Consider the following 15,806-nt stretch of genomic DNA (forward strand, 5'->3'; position numbering starts at 1 on the left):
ATAGGTCTCAACGTTTCACGACGTGAGATCAGTCACTTCATATTTTACGGTGGCTTCGTCAGCTCAAAAAACATTCTGAAAAGAGCTGACGAAGCCACCATGAAACGCGAAGTAACTGGTCTCACGTCCTGCAACTTTTTGAGACTTTTGCCCATGGACTTGAGTTGCGCTGGTACTTTATTGCTAGTTTTGTTGCCATTTGATACTCCATTGTTATGAATGTTATACTTTGGTTGCTCTTTTGGTTTCAATAGGGCATGCATTCAATGCTCAGTAAACATTGTTGAATGCTTGTAAATAATTCAGTGCTTGTGTAATTTTTGCACTGTGTTCTTTGTGGAGCCTTCGTGCTGCCAGTTTCCTAAGATTACCTATTACAGCACAGGCTGTTTGTTTTGCTTAACTACCTGGCAGTTGGCAACCCTAGCCCAGCCACAAAATAGCCACAACACAATGAATGGCCTTCATATTTCCAGTAACCGCACAATGCCCTATTCATGGCAATATTTTATGGAAACCTTTTAAAAATCTTTCCCCTTTTCAAATTTAGCTTCCTATGAGGGTTTAAATGCACTTGATCCATCCATCACTGCCATAGCAGAGCTGAAGAGTTACGAAATCAGCTCCTTCAGGACACAGCTTATTCAAGTGTTATGGTTTAGCTTTCAATAAGAGATGATGTTAAGTAAATAAGTACTGCCTTTCAGCCCCCCCCCCCCCCCCAGCTGCCAAACTCTCTTGCTATCTTACCTGCCTGCTCTGTCTAGGGCTGTCACGCTCCATTGCTAGGGCTCAAAAGAGCAGCCGATGATTCTCCACCATTACCCGGCCTTCCTTTGCAAAGTACAGCCATAGGACACACCTGTTGGACACATTTTTGGGAACACTTCACAGTCAGTGCAGGACAAGAGCTAGACTCACCATGCCTTTCCTTTGCTCTGAGCAAACTAGAAAGTGTCCTTAGGACACAGCCCAGAATCCTCGGCTATATTCAGGAATTCAGTGGCAAATAAGTCAGTAGAAAAAACCATGTAGAATGTTTTATATGAAGCTGCCTTCTACTGAATCAGACCCTTGGTCCAACAAAGTCAGTATTGCCTTCTCAGACCGGCAGTGGCTTTCCAGAGTCTCAGGCAGGTTTTTTTCACATCACAGGGGTTTTTCAGTTTTCCATGGGGTTAGTTTGCTGGAAATTGTAGGCTGCATTTCGGTGGGTAAAACTTGGTTCCATGAAGTCCATCTCAGCTCTTCTGTTTTCACATATGCTGAATAATGCACTTTCAATGCACTTTCTATCCACTTTAGCAATTGATTGCAAGTGCACACAGACAGAAACATTTATTGCGGCATTACGCCAATAAAAATTTAGAACATAACAACATTACCGCGGATACATTGATATTGTTTAAAAGTTGTGTGATTGCAAGTGCATTTTGCCATTTCATACAGTAAAATTGAGTTGCAAAGTGCATTGCAAGTGGGTTGAAAGTACATTATTCAGCATGTGAGAAAGTGGCAGAAGGCTCTGTTAATTGTATCATCCTAGCATTCTTTCAAGCTGAGGCTATCGTATTTTGGTCACATTATGAGAAGACAAGAGTCAGTGGAAAAGACGGTCATGCTAGGAAAAGTTGAGAGCAGCAGGAAAAGAGGAAGACCGAACAAGAGATGGGTTGACTCAATAAAGGAAGCCACAGCCCACAGTTTGCAAGATCTGAGCTAGGCTGTCAAAGATAGGACAGGGATAGGGTCGCCATGAGTCGAAAGCGACTTGACGGCACTTAACACACACATTCTTTCAAGCAGCAATCCCCTTTTGGTGCTTCAGTCACAGTACCACAGTAGTTAGCATGTCAGACCAGGACTGGAAGATCTGGGTTTAAATCTCCATTGTGTCATGAAGCTCTGAGATCTTTGCCGAGGCACTATCTCTCAGCCTAACCTACCTTACAAGGTTATTGTGAGTATAAAATGTATGCTTCTCTGAGCTCCTGGAAGGAAGGACCAGAAACAGACAGATGTTTTCACTGTCATAATAGAAGTTAGCGGGAAAACTTGAGGGAAAAGACCTGTAGCGTATTAAAGACTAACAGATTGATTATGGCATAAACTGTCACAGAGTAGAATCTAGGCAGTGAAAGGTTATGCTAAAAGAAATCTGACAGACTTCAGGGTACCTCAAGACTCCTATTTGTTTTTTTCTGCAATTGACTAACAGGGCTTTGTCTCTGAAATTTGGCACTTAGGAAAAGAAAGCATCATCTCAATAGCTAGACTTCTTAGAACATATTTATTTACATTATTTATTTACATTATTTATAGTCTGCCTTTCTCACTTGGACTCGAGGCGTATTACACAGAGTGAGTCAATACAATCAACGGATGGGACATTCAGTAAACAATGCAGTAGGATTAGGGTTGTAGAGCCAACCAGAAGTAAAGCATATGTTAACATGACACATTAAATGATACACAATTCCATAGTAGGATGTTAGTTTCCGCAAACTACACAGTAGTATAGAGCCCAGTCTCGAATAATTTTTCCAAGTAACTTTGTGAAACATTTAGTCGAGTGCAACTCTATTACCTGGTAGAAAAGCCCTCTTGAATAATTAGTTTTGTGTGGCCCTTTAGATTTGTGACAAAGACCCTCCTCAGTTGATAGGGCAATTGAGATGCATTGTGAAGAGCCAGCTACAGAAGTTTGTCCAAAAAAGGGGAGATGATTTACAGAACTATGCATGAATAGAGTCTGCTTTTGGTTTAGGATCTCACTGCCAAAAGTGTTTTAAGTATTTGTTTTCAGTCATGTAGTGTTTGCTGACATCTGGTGGCCCTGGGTAACCAGATTTTCGTTACAGACCAAAAAAAAAAACCACTCATGCTTTTTGTGTTCCTATTTTCTACCTTAGCATTTAAATTCAAATTTCAAATTTCAATACCTTTATTGGCATACCATCAAGCAGTCGATCAAATAAAACCGACCCTCTAAACATCATTTAGCCTCCGCCTCTTAACAATTTCATAAAAAATTTTAGCCACAGATTCAATAGTCTCAGAATCTCAGGAGGATAACAACAATTTGATCTTACTATCATCAGCTTGATCTACATGATTTGAAAGAAAGGGATCTAAAAGGACCACACGAATTTCACAATAAAATGGACAATACAAGAGCATACGGTCAATATTTTCAATCTCCCCCAGGGCACATTTACACACCCTGGCAGAGTATGGAATTTTCTTATATCTTCCATACAGAATAGCAGAAGGGAGAACATTAAAACAGGCTAACATAAGTGCCCTCCGGAGATGAGGGACAGTAAGACAGGACAAGTACTCTGGCAGGGAATTTGATATTCGCCATCGCAGCGGTGAGCATCTTCCAGAAGCTAGACTTCTAAGTTCTTGCATTTCAACAACAATAATTCTTTGCTTGATCAAAGCATATGCTGCTCTCTCAGAAAGGAGCACCATATCCTCAACACTGAGCCCCAAAACAGCATGTTGAACGCTCCTCTCTCTGTCTATTTTGAGGTTTTATCTACTTGTTTAATTTTTTTAAATGGACATAGTGTTTAACGGGAGCACAGTTAAAGTCAACAGAGTGTGCCAGCCAAGGTTTGGAAGATAAGCTTTGACATCTGAAGTTGTATTTTGGTCGGGAGATAAGATTGCCTTGCAGTCAAGGACCTACTCCCTCGGCTGGTATCTCATTAAGTGTTTCTGCTTAACTATTTTCGGTTGGTTTCATGTTGGGCTTCCCAAAGAATATCCGTGTGTGGTTTTAAAATGAAATCTTATAAGAGAGTGAGAGAGGAGGGGGAGGATCATTCTCCACCCGTGTCGAAGCAACTCAAAATTGATGATTTTTACCCACCTCAAATTCCCATATCGAACCGATTTACGGTGCTGGAGGAGTTGGATGATTGTTTGGAAGCCTCACCTGCATCAGCTTTGTATTACTCCACACTTGAGGACGCAGCTGGCTCTACGGAAGTTAATAAGAGCCAAGCGGAGCACCTTGAGGAGTGTGAAACAGTGAAGTTAAGTGTGGGTGTGGGCTCCTTAGATCTTTTGCAGCTGATTGCTACCTTAGCATTTAACCATTCAGCATTTCCTTTTTTAATAATTGTAAAGCTTGAAAGTACATATTTATGTACAATACGGCTAGAACAGGCACACTGTCAGTATTGTATGATGGTTTCTCTCTCTCTCTCTCTCTCTCTCTCACACACACACACACACACACTTACACACACACAAACACCTAATTTAGTGATTTAGAAATTGTGTTTCAGAGAACCTTTATCAGGGCAACACGGACCATTACACCACAACTATGCCCCTGAAATATCTGAGCCCTGTTTTGTAGCTTACTTAAGGGTCAAACTAGACAACACAGCACCCCCAAGTTTACCCCAGGGATGTGTCTCCATTTTGTAGAGTAAGCACCATGGGGGCCTGATTCTAGGGCTGTGAACTCTGGGTTGGGAAGTTCCTGGAGATCTGGGAGTGGATTCTTGGGAGGTTTGGGTTTGGAGTGGGGAGGGACCTCCGCAGGGTATAATGCCATAGACTGCACCATCCAAAGGAGCCATTTTCTCCAGGGGGACTGATCTTTTTCATCTGGACATCAGTTGTAATTCCAGCTAGAGGTTGGTAGGGTTGCCAGCTCTGGGTTGGGAAATACCTTGAGATTTTGGGGTGGAGCCTGTGGAGGGCAGGGTTTAGAGAGGGGAGGGACTTCAGTGCCATGGAGTCCAATTGCCAAAGTGGCCATTTTCTCCAGGTGAACTGATTTCTGTTGGCTGGGAATCAGTTGTAATAGCAGATCTCTAGCTAGTACCTAGAGATTGGCAGCCTTACCAACTGGGCCAAGTCTAGTTAGGACTATCATGGTGTAAGGAGAGGAGGGCCTCCAGTCTCCACTCAATGCCATTTTTCTCACTTGAAATAGTAGCAGGGGGCAAATAATTTCTCCTAATGAAGTTTCAGGTCAAAAAGGGGAAGGGGAAAAGGCAGGTGCCCCACTTCCCCCATGCTGCCATACACACTATTTGGGTCTGAACTTGCTGAGGCTGAAGGGAAAGAGACCTTGGGATCGCAGTAGATAGCTCAATGAAAATGTCAACCCAGAGTGAGACTGCAACGAAAAAGGCAAACTCTGTACTAAGGATTATTAGGAAAGGGATTGAAAACAAAGAGCCAATATTATAATGCTCCTGTATAGACTGATGGTGCAACCTCTTTTGGAAACCTATGAGCAGTTCCGGTGACTGTATCTTAAAGACATTGCAGCACCAGAAAAAGTACAAAAGAGGGCAACCAAGATGGTTAAAGGACTGGAGCACCTTTCCTGTGAGGAAAGGCTGATGAGTCTGGGACCTTTCAGGGCAGGCTAGAAAAGAGATGACTAAGGGGGGACATGATAGAGGTTTATAAAATTATGCACAGTGTGGAAAGTGACAATTTTTCCCCTCCCTCTCCCAAAATACTAGAACTCAGGGGTATCCATAGAAAATGATGGGCAAAAGATTTGGGACAGATAAAAGGAAGTACTTCTTTACACAGTGAGTGATTAAAATGTGGAATTTGCTGCCAGAGGATGTCGTGATGGCCACAGGCATAGCTGGCTTTAGAAGGGGGTTAGACAGATCAATGCAGGATAGATCTATTAGTGATTACTAGCCATAGTGGCTAAAGGGAACCTCCACATTTGGAGGCAGTGCCAGGAGGCAACTGGAGGAGAAGGCTTCAGCCTCTATGCCCTGTTGTTGGCCTTCCAGAGTAACTGGTTGGCCAGTGTATGAGACAGGATGCTGGACCAGATGGACAACTGGCCTGACCCAGCAGGGCTCTTCTTAAGTTCTTAGGGGTCCTGACCAGAATCAACCACCTGCAGCACTGTCTCATCTAGTTTGGCCCTCGGTCTTCTCACTGAGGCTTTTCTACTTCATGCAGTTAAATGCTCCTCCATACCAAATGGTCCCTGGCTACAGAAAAGTCAATGGCAGGTTTCTAGCCTAGCCTCCTCTCTCTGACATACTAGTTTTCTGAGTTTTTTTTTTTTTTTTTTTTATGGAGAAGCATTCCAACACCAGTACAACCCAGGGTTACTACATCAGTGAGAACTAGGACCTCAGACTCATCATTAATCAAATTTTGACTGTTTCATGTATTAAGGGCCTCTTCACACATTCCTGGTGGTGCTACTGGTAGGGCTGCAAGCTCTGGGTTGGGAAATACCTGGGGATTTTGGGGGGTCAAGACTGATGTGGGTGGGGTTTATGGAGGGGAGAGACTTCAATGGGGTATAATGCCATGGAGTCAACCTTCCAAAGCAGCCATTTTCTCCAGGGGAACCAATCTCTGTCACCTGGAGATCAGCTGTATTCCCAGGAGATCCCTTCTCTATACCTACCACAATTTGGATCCCAGTCAGGCACCATATGCATGGTAATTGAGGAGATCCCGCAACATACATGTGATATATTTGAGGCAGGGTGGGGACCCTAGACCAAACCTGTTTACTTTGTAAAGTGTTCATTCAAATAGAATGATAGAATTTGTTTTGTTCATATGGAATCAACGGTATAGAAACACAAACAGATTATCAGACAGGAAGCAGTACCAGCTCAACAATTGTTTGCATAGACTGTTGACATTATCACAACGGACACTTTAAAGATACCATTTGACTAAGAAGAGAGTTAGCCATTTAACAAACGAGACAAGGTTTGTTTGACAGCTGGTTGTCAAGGTTTCAGAGAGATCCATTATAATGGCTGGTGCTTTCCTTAAATTTTGGATTAAAATTACATTTATATTTCACTTCCTTTACTCTTACCCTGCTTTTGATTAGCTTTGGAAGTAGTTGATGGTCTTGTGACTTGGAATTTTTTTCTTTTAATATTTTGTGTACATCGACTGGAATTTTATATGAAATGGTGGGTTTGATCTTTGACCTCTGTTTACTATAATACTGATTTCCCACTAATTTGATAGCAGAGGTCCCTACTGGTATAGGGGTCTACTGTAAACAAGCTGCTCACTTTACATAGCTATGTTTGGTTCCTAAGTGAAGAAGTATGGATGGTGTATACTTTGGATACTGTAGTTTAGTACAGGAAAAATATAAACCACATAATAGCTGCTCTGCTTTACAGGTAACATACACATTTAGAAAAATATTCCATATGCCTGCTAGGTAGGAAAAAATACTTTCTGTATAGGGCAATCCTAAACAGATTTGTACTCTTGTAAGCTCTTTGACTTCAATGGATTTAGAAGGGTATAATTCTATTTAGGATTGCACTGGTAGCTACCTGGTGCAAGAACATTTTCCTGGGACTAAACCCCATTGACTAAAATGGGACTTATGTCCAAGAGATCCAGTTTAGGATTGCTCCCTAGATATGTTATTGCTGTATATTTTATGTGATGTCAAACAAGTATAACCTCTTCTATTGTTCTGCTGAAGTCAGCGGGGCCCTTATCCACATTAGCAGAGCAGGAGAAGAATATAAGAATGCCAGTTGTGTCTTATACCAATTGGGTACCTTGGTCAGCATCTACTTTGTAGAAATGACCAGTATCAGAAAGATTATTTTTTTCAAAAAGCCACACGTTTAAAATTTTTAGATAATATTGTCAATTAATAATTGTACTCCTTTTCTTTTGGAAATTGTACTCTATTTTGGATTCTTTAACAGGCAGGATTCAGTTTAGGCCTTTGTTAATGACAATTCAATTACACATTCTTAAAAAGAAACAGGGCAGCTGTAGCAGTTCAGAAGGGCCTGTTGCCTTTCTCTGTTCTTCGCTTCCTGTTGAAGGTTCATCCTGATTATCAGACTGGATCTTTTGGCCTTCGAAACATTCAACCAATATTTGTCAAAACTCGGTTTTTGAGCCTGGTTGTTCCAGTAGCCTTCCAGCATATAACTATGAATATCTGCACACTATGAGAATTACAGATTTTCAAATAGTGGAAGCACAACCAGTTTGAAAGCTGCACCCAAAATCACCTCAAACCCAAAATCATTTGTGGATCTTTATCATTCTGGGAACCAGTAGCAAGCATTGATGAAGTGGTGGTAAACTCAGCAAAGTGGTGGATTATTATAAAAACTCGGCACTGGAGTAAACATTACAGAGAACTGGACTGAAACTCGCTTCTGCTTTCGTACAGCCTCCCAAAGACATGGCATACCATGTCAGTTATCTCAAATCTATCTCCAAAACTAAAATTTAAAAAGGTTCATCCCGTTTCAGCACAATTTCAAAGTTATCTGCATTTTGGCTGCAATTTACGCAGCTGAGTAACAGACAGAGAAAGAGCTGCAGCATATTGAATTATATCAGGAAAATAGTCCACAGCCTCTTGAGTGTTTGCACAATGTGACTCAGGAAAAAACTGGAACTTCAAGTTGGACAACATTAACATAATCTATGTAACTAGGTGTTTCTTGCTTCTAAATCTTCCTTAACAACAGATTTTTTAAAAAGACCTGATAAAAACACAATGTAATGTTATATACAACAATGTTATCACTGTAAGTCAACTGGTCTGCAGACATAAAATTCCTTTGCATTTCTTCTGTGCATTCAGGATTAGTAGAGGCATAGTCAGAAATCCTTGATATGACTGAACAGCTTAAACTCCATTCATTTCAATGGGACCTATGTCCAAGGTAGCTGCACAATTATTTGGCAAGAAGCAGCCTTTCTTTTTAACTTTCATGGTCACTTCACCTATGTTTAACATGAAAAATCTTTCTTATGAACGTACAGAGGGAACAAAGAGAGAGTTCCACATGTGCTACAATGCAGGTAAACATCTCCTTCACAAAAGGCTTCCCCATTCATTTCAGTGGAGGTTACAGCTCCAAGCAAATGTCCCTTTGCTTACTCGGAGCTGTTCCCTCAACTAAAATAAATGGGGAAGTCCTCACTGGTATAGAAGTTCCATGTATGCTGTGAAATGTGTTGGATCAGGCCTATATTTTTTTGCTACAGAGCTTAATCACTGTGCTGTGGAAAAATAAAATGCTATGTTGATGGTAGTGTATCTATGTAACATGTTGTATCCTGAAGTGATCTGTTAATGTGTGAAATCCAAAGCTAATTAACAGATCACTTATTAACATATCACATATTAATTAGCTAATTAACAGATCACACATTAACAGATCACTTCAGGATAGAATGGTTCCATATTAACATACCACACCTTCATTAGCACATTATCTTGATACTTACAGGACAATGATTAGCACATTACCTTTGATACTTTTTGCAAAACAATGATTCAGCTCAAACCCAACCCCTTTCTGACTATATATTACTCTTCCTACACACTTGACACCGAGAGACACTGTCCTTCAGTGTTACTCCTCTGAAGATGCCGGCCACAGCTGCTGGCGAAACGTCAGGAAAGAAAATACCAAGACCACGGTCACACAGCCCGGATAACCTACAAGAACCAATGAACTCTGACCGTGAAAGCCTTCGACAATGTTATAAAAAATACTGTTCGCACTTTCTATGTATTCCCACCAATGTATTAAGAGTTTGAAAATGTTATAAAAAATACTATTCGCACTTTGTTTGGCCCCTTTAGCTGTGAAGACGTCTTCCAACCATTTATAAGCCGTGGTATCCAAAAACCCTTTTAAAGCGATGTTTTTTATAACATTTTCAAACTCTTAATACATCGCTGGGAATACAAAGTGCGGTAACCCCCGCAGTATGACTCTCTAACTGTCACACTGCACTGGCTAAGCTAGCAACTGACATCTTGTGGCATGTTTGAAAGGGGGAAAAACACACACACTTTGTTTTATTTGCTCCCTTCTGTTCTTTTCTTCTGTTTCCCATTCTAATTACTCTTATAAATATTCCTCAACTGTAATATGTATTTTTATTGCCAGCTTAGCCCTGAGTCTTTCTCACAGTAGAGATGTATTAGAAGGGCACGGCTGTTATTATTATGGCTATATGGCATGTGATTCTGGGAGTATTGCCCAGCAATAAGAAGCCAACCTGGAGGATAGAAAGAAATGAGTGCAGGCTGCCAACCTCATTATACAATCAAAGAATTTTGCCTCACAATATGGTTTCCTCCTGTGCCAGGGTAGGGAAATGGGAGTAGCGCTCACGCTTCGCAGTCACAGGAGGCATGCAGGTGGGCAGCGTTAAGCATTAAAGGCCGAAGGGGTGGGAATTGGCATTTCTTCCTGATCTTTCATCCCCCTTTCAGGCAAATCTGTTTTGAGATCGTAAATAGCATTCTAATTATAAAGCCACACTCCAAGTCCTGTGTCTATTTTCATTAAGATGCGATTCCTTCTTTCAAGGGGTTCCCCAAAACGTTTACACTCAGTTGACCAAACGCTGAGCAATTTTGGACATGATTGACAGGCTGGACTGGCAAGATGCTTCCTGTTGCCACACTTTTCTGTCATGTCCAACATGCAGCATTCAGATCTCTCCCAGTGGCGAGAACTGTAAGCTCCTGATGTAAGGACACACAAGTGTCCATTTCAATATGGCACTGGAGGGAAAGTAAACTACTACGGCTGGTATGGAGTACCAGTAAGAAAGCGGCAGAGGGGGCATTTCCCACCTTTAAGTCCCACGAGAAAGACGGCCCTGGCAAGCAATGCAAGTTACTTTCACCCTGGGACAGAGATATCCCCAAGCCCCTTCGGTGAAACACCCAGAGGGTACCAGTAAGAAAGGGGGAGGGGCTGTTGCTCCATGGTAGAGCATCTGCTTGGAATCTAGAAGGTCCTAGGATCACCAGTTGAAAGGATCAGGTAGTAGGTGATGTGTAAGACCTCTATCTGAGACCTTGGAGAGCTGCTTCCAGTCTGAGTAGACAATATTGGCCTTGATGGGCCAAGGGCTTCAGCATAAAAAAGCTTCAAAGTGGCCAAACTGGTACCTTCCATCTTCTGCTTTGAGCCCGTTAAGAAATTTACTTTAATCGTTACATGCATGAGAGCCAGCGTGGTGCAGTGGTTAACAGCGGTGGTTTGGAGCAGTGGACTCTAATCTGGAGAACTGGGTTGGATCCCCCACTCCTACATATGAGCGGCGGACGCTAGTCTGGTGAACCGGGTTGGTTTCCCCACTGCTACACATGAAGCCAGCTGGGTGACCTTGGGCTAGTCACAGCTCTCTTAGAGCTCTCTCAGCCCCTCCTACCTCACAGGGGGTCTGTTGTGGGGAGGGGACGGGAAAGTGATTGTAAGCCTGTTTGATTCTTCCTTAAGTGGTAGAGAAAGTCGGCATATAAAAACCAGCTCTTCTTTTAAATTTCAGGCTGACATGTTGAGAAGGTGCAGTTTCACCTGCCTGTAGCGATCTGTCACGAGGGCAATGCACAGGCAAGGTGCTCACAGTGTTATGCAGATTTTGCCCACTTATCATGTGCCCTAGTCACAGGCTGGGGATCCATGCACCTCAATAGCAGCTGGAGTTCCATGCCCAGTCAACTCAGTGGCCACCCTTGACGGCATGCTCAGGGATGGTGAAAGGTGCACCCTTTTGCATTAGCGCTCCCCTTCTCACAAACAAAGGACTCGATTGTGTATTGTGTCAGCAGAGGAAAGTCTTCCCTCATGGGCAGTTGCTGCCAAAGGAAGAAAGGCAGCTCTCTGCTGCTTAACTCTTGCAGGCCTCTTTGGCGTTCCTGTGGCTATTTTTGCTTGGTAATTAGCAGCGCCTTCCAGGCTGGATTGCCCCGCATATATTTCTTTTTGAATTTTGCACACTGAACCATCGTTCCGGGAGCGACCGCGAAGCCGGCGCAGACCTGCTTCGCGTTATAAGGAGGCCCTTTCACGCAACCTGCGGTGTTTGCCGCGAAGAATCTCCCTCGGGAACAATGCGAAACGACAGAGGCGCGTCAGCCATGCACATAGGGTTGCCAACCTCCAGGTACCAGCTGGAGATCTCCTGCTATGACAGCGGATCTCCAGCCGAGAAGGCTCCGTTCACCTGGAGGTGGCGGCAGCTTCGGCAACGGGACTCTAGGGCGCGGGCGTCCCTCCCCTCCCCAAACCCCGCCTTGACCTGGCAACCCCATATGCCGATGCTCGTGGCTATGCAAACAGGAACAAAGCAGCAGGCGGGAGGGGGGGAGAAGTGTCACGTCTCCTTCTGCGCCGGGACGGTGAAAAGGCAGCCTGAAAGGCGCGTTTGAAAAAAAGAGCTTGGAGCGAGCATCCGAATTGACGGCGCGCCAAAGGGGCCTGGGCGTTTCCTCCCGGGGCGTCCCTCTCCCTGCTGGCCAAGAGCCCTGGGCGCACCTGCTCGGAGCCACCTGTCCGAAGGGCCCTCCCCCTTCCCCTTCCCGAGCAACTCCCCGCCAGGAAGCCAGGCTGCCCAGGCGGCCGTCCTCTCCTCCGGTGGCGCCTGGCGCGCTGGCTGCAGACCCCGGGGCGGCGCCTGGCCATGGGCCAGCTGCAGCCCAGCCCAAACGCCACCTCCGCGGGGGAAGAGGCCGGCGGCGGGCTCCTTTCCAGTGGGTGGTACTACGCAAACCAGGTAAGGAGGCGGCCGGCGGCCCCCCGGCAAGCCCGGGCTTGGGAAGCCCCCTTGCGTGGCAGAGGGGCTGGCGTCGGGACCCGAGAAGGGGGCGGTTGAGGGGCCAGGTTGGTAGCAGGCCTGGCGCGAATCCCACAGCCCCTCTGCTCCTCGAACGGGCGCGTAAGCAGCTGCCCTTCCCCTTTTAAACGGCCCCTTTCTTCCACTCCATGACCCAAAGTCAACATCTTCCTTCCTTCCTTGCAATGGCTACCCTCCGCTTTTTAGAAGAGGAGGGGTTGGTTTTGTACCCTGCTTTTCCTCTTCCTTTCAGGAGTCTTAAAGCAGCTTACAATCACCCTCCCCTCCCCGCTACAGGCCCCTCGTGGGGTAGGTGGGGCTGAGAGCGGTCCAAGGCTTCAGGTGGAGGAGTGGGGAAACAAGCCCGGTTCACCAGACGAGAGTCTGCCGCTCTGAACCATGCTGGCGTTAAAGCTTAGCAGGGATCTGTGCAAATACCTGAACGAATCACAAAGCGCTTCACACGTGTGGAGATGTGGTCAGGGCGGGGTTGCCAAAGGGCTATTTGTTTTTGGCAATCGTCTCGTGGTGGGCCGAGATCCTCCTCGGGCATCCGGCTCTCCATCACTGCTACAAGCCGGAGAAGCCTGAGCTTTTTGCTTCCCTGGGTATGGCGGATGAGTTAGCAGCAGGGTAACCACATGTACGGAAGAAACCCAGGCACCAAAACGAAACCCTAGTTTGGCAGAGATCATCACATTGGCCAATGAACTATTAAAAAGTAAAACTGGATGATTCAGATGCCCATTATGCATTATCTGCATCAGTGATTTGCGGCTGCCACACAATGGGAATTATAGGCGATGCTGTTTTCATCAGAGTTGCTCACTGTGCTCTCAGAAAGTATGAACGAACCAAAACAAAAAACCCTCCTTCTCCTGCTCTTGAAGGCAGAAGTGGTTTTGCCACTAACTTGACATTTGGTGGGGTGCTAATGTAAGGGAAAGAAATGCGCAGTGTGGTATCCTCACACTTCGTGCCATTCTCATCCTCCCTTCAAATGACAGACCATGCATTAGAGTGGAAATGAGAAAACAGTGAGGTTGGGATTGTTAGCAGCCTCATGCCTGCATTCAGGAACACATGAACTGCGTTATACTGACTCAGACCATTGGTTCATCAAGGTCAGTACTGTCTACTTAGACTGGCAGCTGGGTCTCAGACAGAGGTCTTTCACATCACCTACCTCCTGATCCCTACCCCCCTTTAAGATGGAAATGCCAGGGATTGCACTTGGGACCTTTTGCTTCTAAGCAGATACTCTACCACTGATGCCTAATTACTCTGGTAAATTCTGATGACTACTACCAAAGATTAATGTCAGCAGAATGTGGGTAAACAGAAAAGACCAATAGCTGACTTTATTGAGAGGGTTGCCAACCTGCAGGTACTATAAGGCAAATATGCACTAGTACTAACAGGATAGTTAGGAAAACTCTAGTACCAGGCTCACCAAACAAAATAAATAATTACACAAGCAAACTATGCAAACATGTATTGTGAACGTAAACATCTACAAACAAGTGCAAACATCAAAGAGAATATATACAAGTGAATCCACAAGGGAGAATTGGAAAGTCTCTTTCAAGGTAGGTCTCTATCAGAGTAAGTGAAAGTCTTATCTCAAGGTAGTTTCTTCAGATAATAACCCCAAGTGGAACAAAGGGGTGAAAGTCCACAGTAACGCCGTCCGGATGTTCACGAGCGTTTTCACTGCGTAATTGCAGCTTCATCAGCTAATATCTTCTTAATATATATCATTTATCTTAGTAGATGCAATAATAGCAGTTTAATATATCATTTATCTTAGTAGATGCAATAATAGCAGTTTAATACAAGTATTCAGTCTAAATGCACCAGAAGGCTGCTCAAAATGGCTACTTGTTTGTAGATGTTTACGTTCACAATACATGTTTGCATAGTTTGCTTGTGTAATTATTTATTTTGTTTGGTGAGCCTGGTACTAGAGTTTTCCTAACCTGCAGGTACTAGCTGGAGATCTCCTTCTATTACAACTGATCTTCAACTGATAGAGATCAGTTCACCTGGAGAAAATGGCCGCTTTGGCAGTGGGACTCTGGCATTGAAGTCCCTCCCTTCCCCAAACCCCACCCTCCTCTGGTTCCATCCCAAAAACCTCCTGTGGTGGCGAAAAGGGACCTGGCAACCCTATTTATTGCGTGTGAACAGTAAGAACATACAGAGCTGAGTTCTTCCTGATGGCTGCCTCTCAGCCTTGGAATTTCTGTCAAAATTTATTTATTTATGAAAGCATTTGTATCCCGCCTTACCTTGTGGTTCGAGGCAGCTTAGAATAATAGTTAAAAACATATTCAGCCAAAACTAAACCTAAAATAGCAAACCCCTGATCTCTCCCCCTCCTCCCCTTAAAAAACACCCACCTTCAAACCCCCTCAAAAACCCCGGCAAACAGGCAGGCCTTGCAGCACCTCCTGAAGATCTCCAAGGAGTGGGCCCCCTCACCTCTTCAAGGAGCCCATTCTACAGAGCTGGAGCCATGATGGAAAAGGCCCAGGCTCTGGTCCATGCCAGATGGGCCACCCTAAGTAGTGGGACAGCCAACGATGGCTGCCTGGTGACTATATTTGGCACACAGGGACTTGTGGAAGGAGATGGTCCTTCAGAAAGCTGAGCTTTGGCATTTTGCTGAGGCAATATATGACTTCTTCCTTGTTGGGTGTTGCTTTGAAGGACCTGGGTTTCCACAGATATGGGGCGATTTTGTTTATTTACTAAATTTATACACCTTTTTCAAAAGGAAAAAAATCAAAGCTTTGAATATTAAAATATCAAAATAGTACAAAAACAATAAAATTAAACTAAAACATATGTGGATAAAGCCCAAATGATCAATAACAGCAAAGACAAAAACAGCAAGCACTTTAATCTATTTAATCTTGAACAGATTTTAATTTTAATCTATGTGGATATTTAGTGCAAAGTCCATAAAACGTTGTAGCATATTTAGATCATTTTGATTTTAGTGGAATGACATGCTTAACTCTCTCCCACTGAAAGCCAGGAAGTATAGATATGCTTAATTTTGTTGGATCATACCTTTCCTGTTTAATATTTCAAGCAGGCATATTATCTTGGTTTCATCCATTTTTTCTTGTTCTGTTCTTGTTGTGTATTTCATATGTCATTACTTACCTCGGTCCCTTGGC

General features: G+C 44.0%; 1 protein-coding gene across 1 annotated transcript in view; it reads left to right on the forward strand.

Moving 5' to 3' along the window:
- The first annotated feature begins 12,465 nt into the window (after positions 1–12,465).
- The window catches only part of NIPAL2 (NIPA like domain containing 2), a 42,181-nt gene continuing 38,840 nt past the window's right edge, over positions 12,466–15,806 (forward strand). Inside the window, exon 1 of the mRNA XM_056854884.1 lies at positions 12,466–12,558. Coding sequence (XP_056710862.1) covers positions 12,466–12,558 — 93 coding nt within the window. The remainder of the gene's footprint in view (positions 12,559–15,806) is intronic.

The sequence above is a fragment of the Euleptes europaea genome, chromosome 8 (genome assembly GCF_029931775.1).
Source record: "Euleptes europaea isolate rEulEur1 chromosome 8, rEulEur1.hap1, whole genome shotgun sequence".
Taxonomy (NCBI): domain Eukaryota; kingdom Metazoa; phylum Chordata; class Lepidosauria; order Squamata; family Sphaerodactylidae; genus Euleptes; species Euleptes europaea.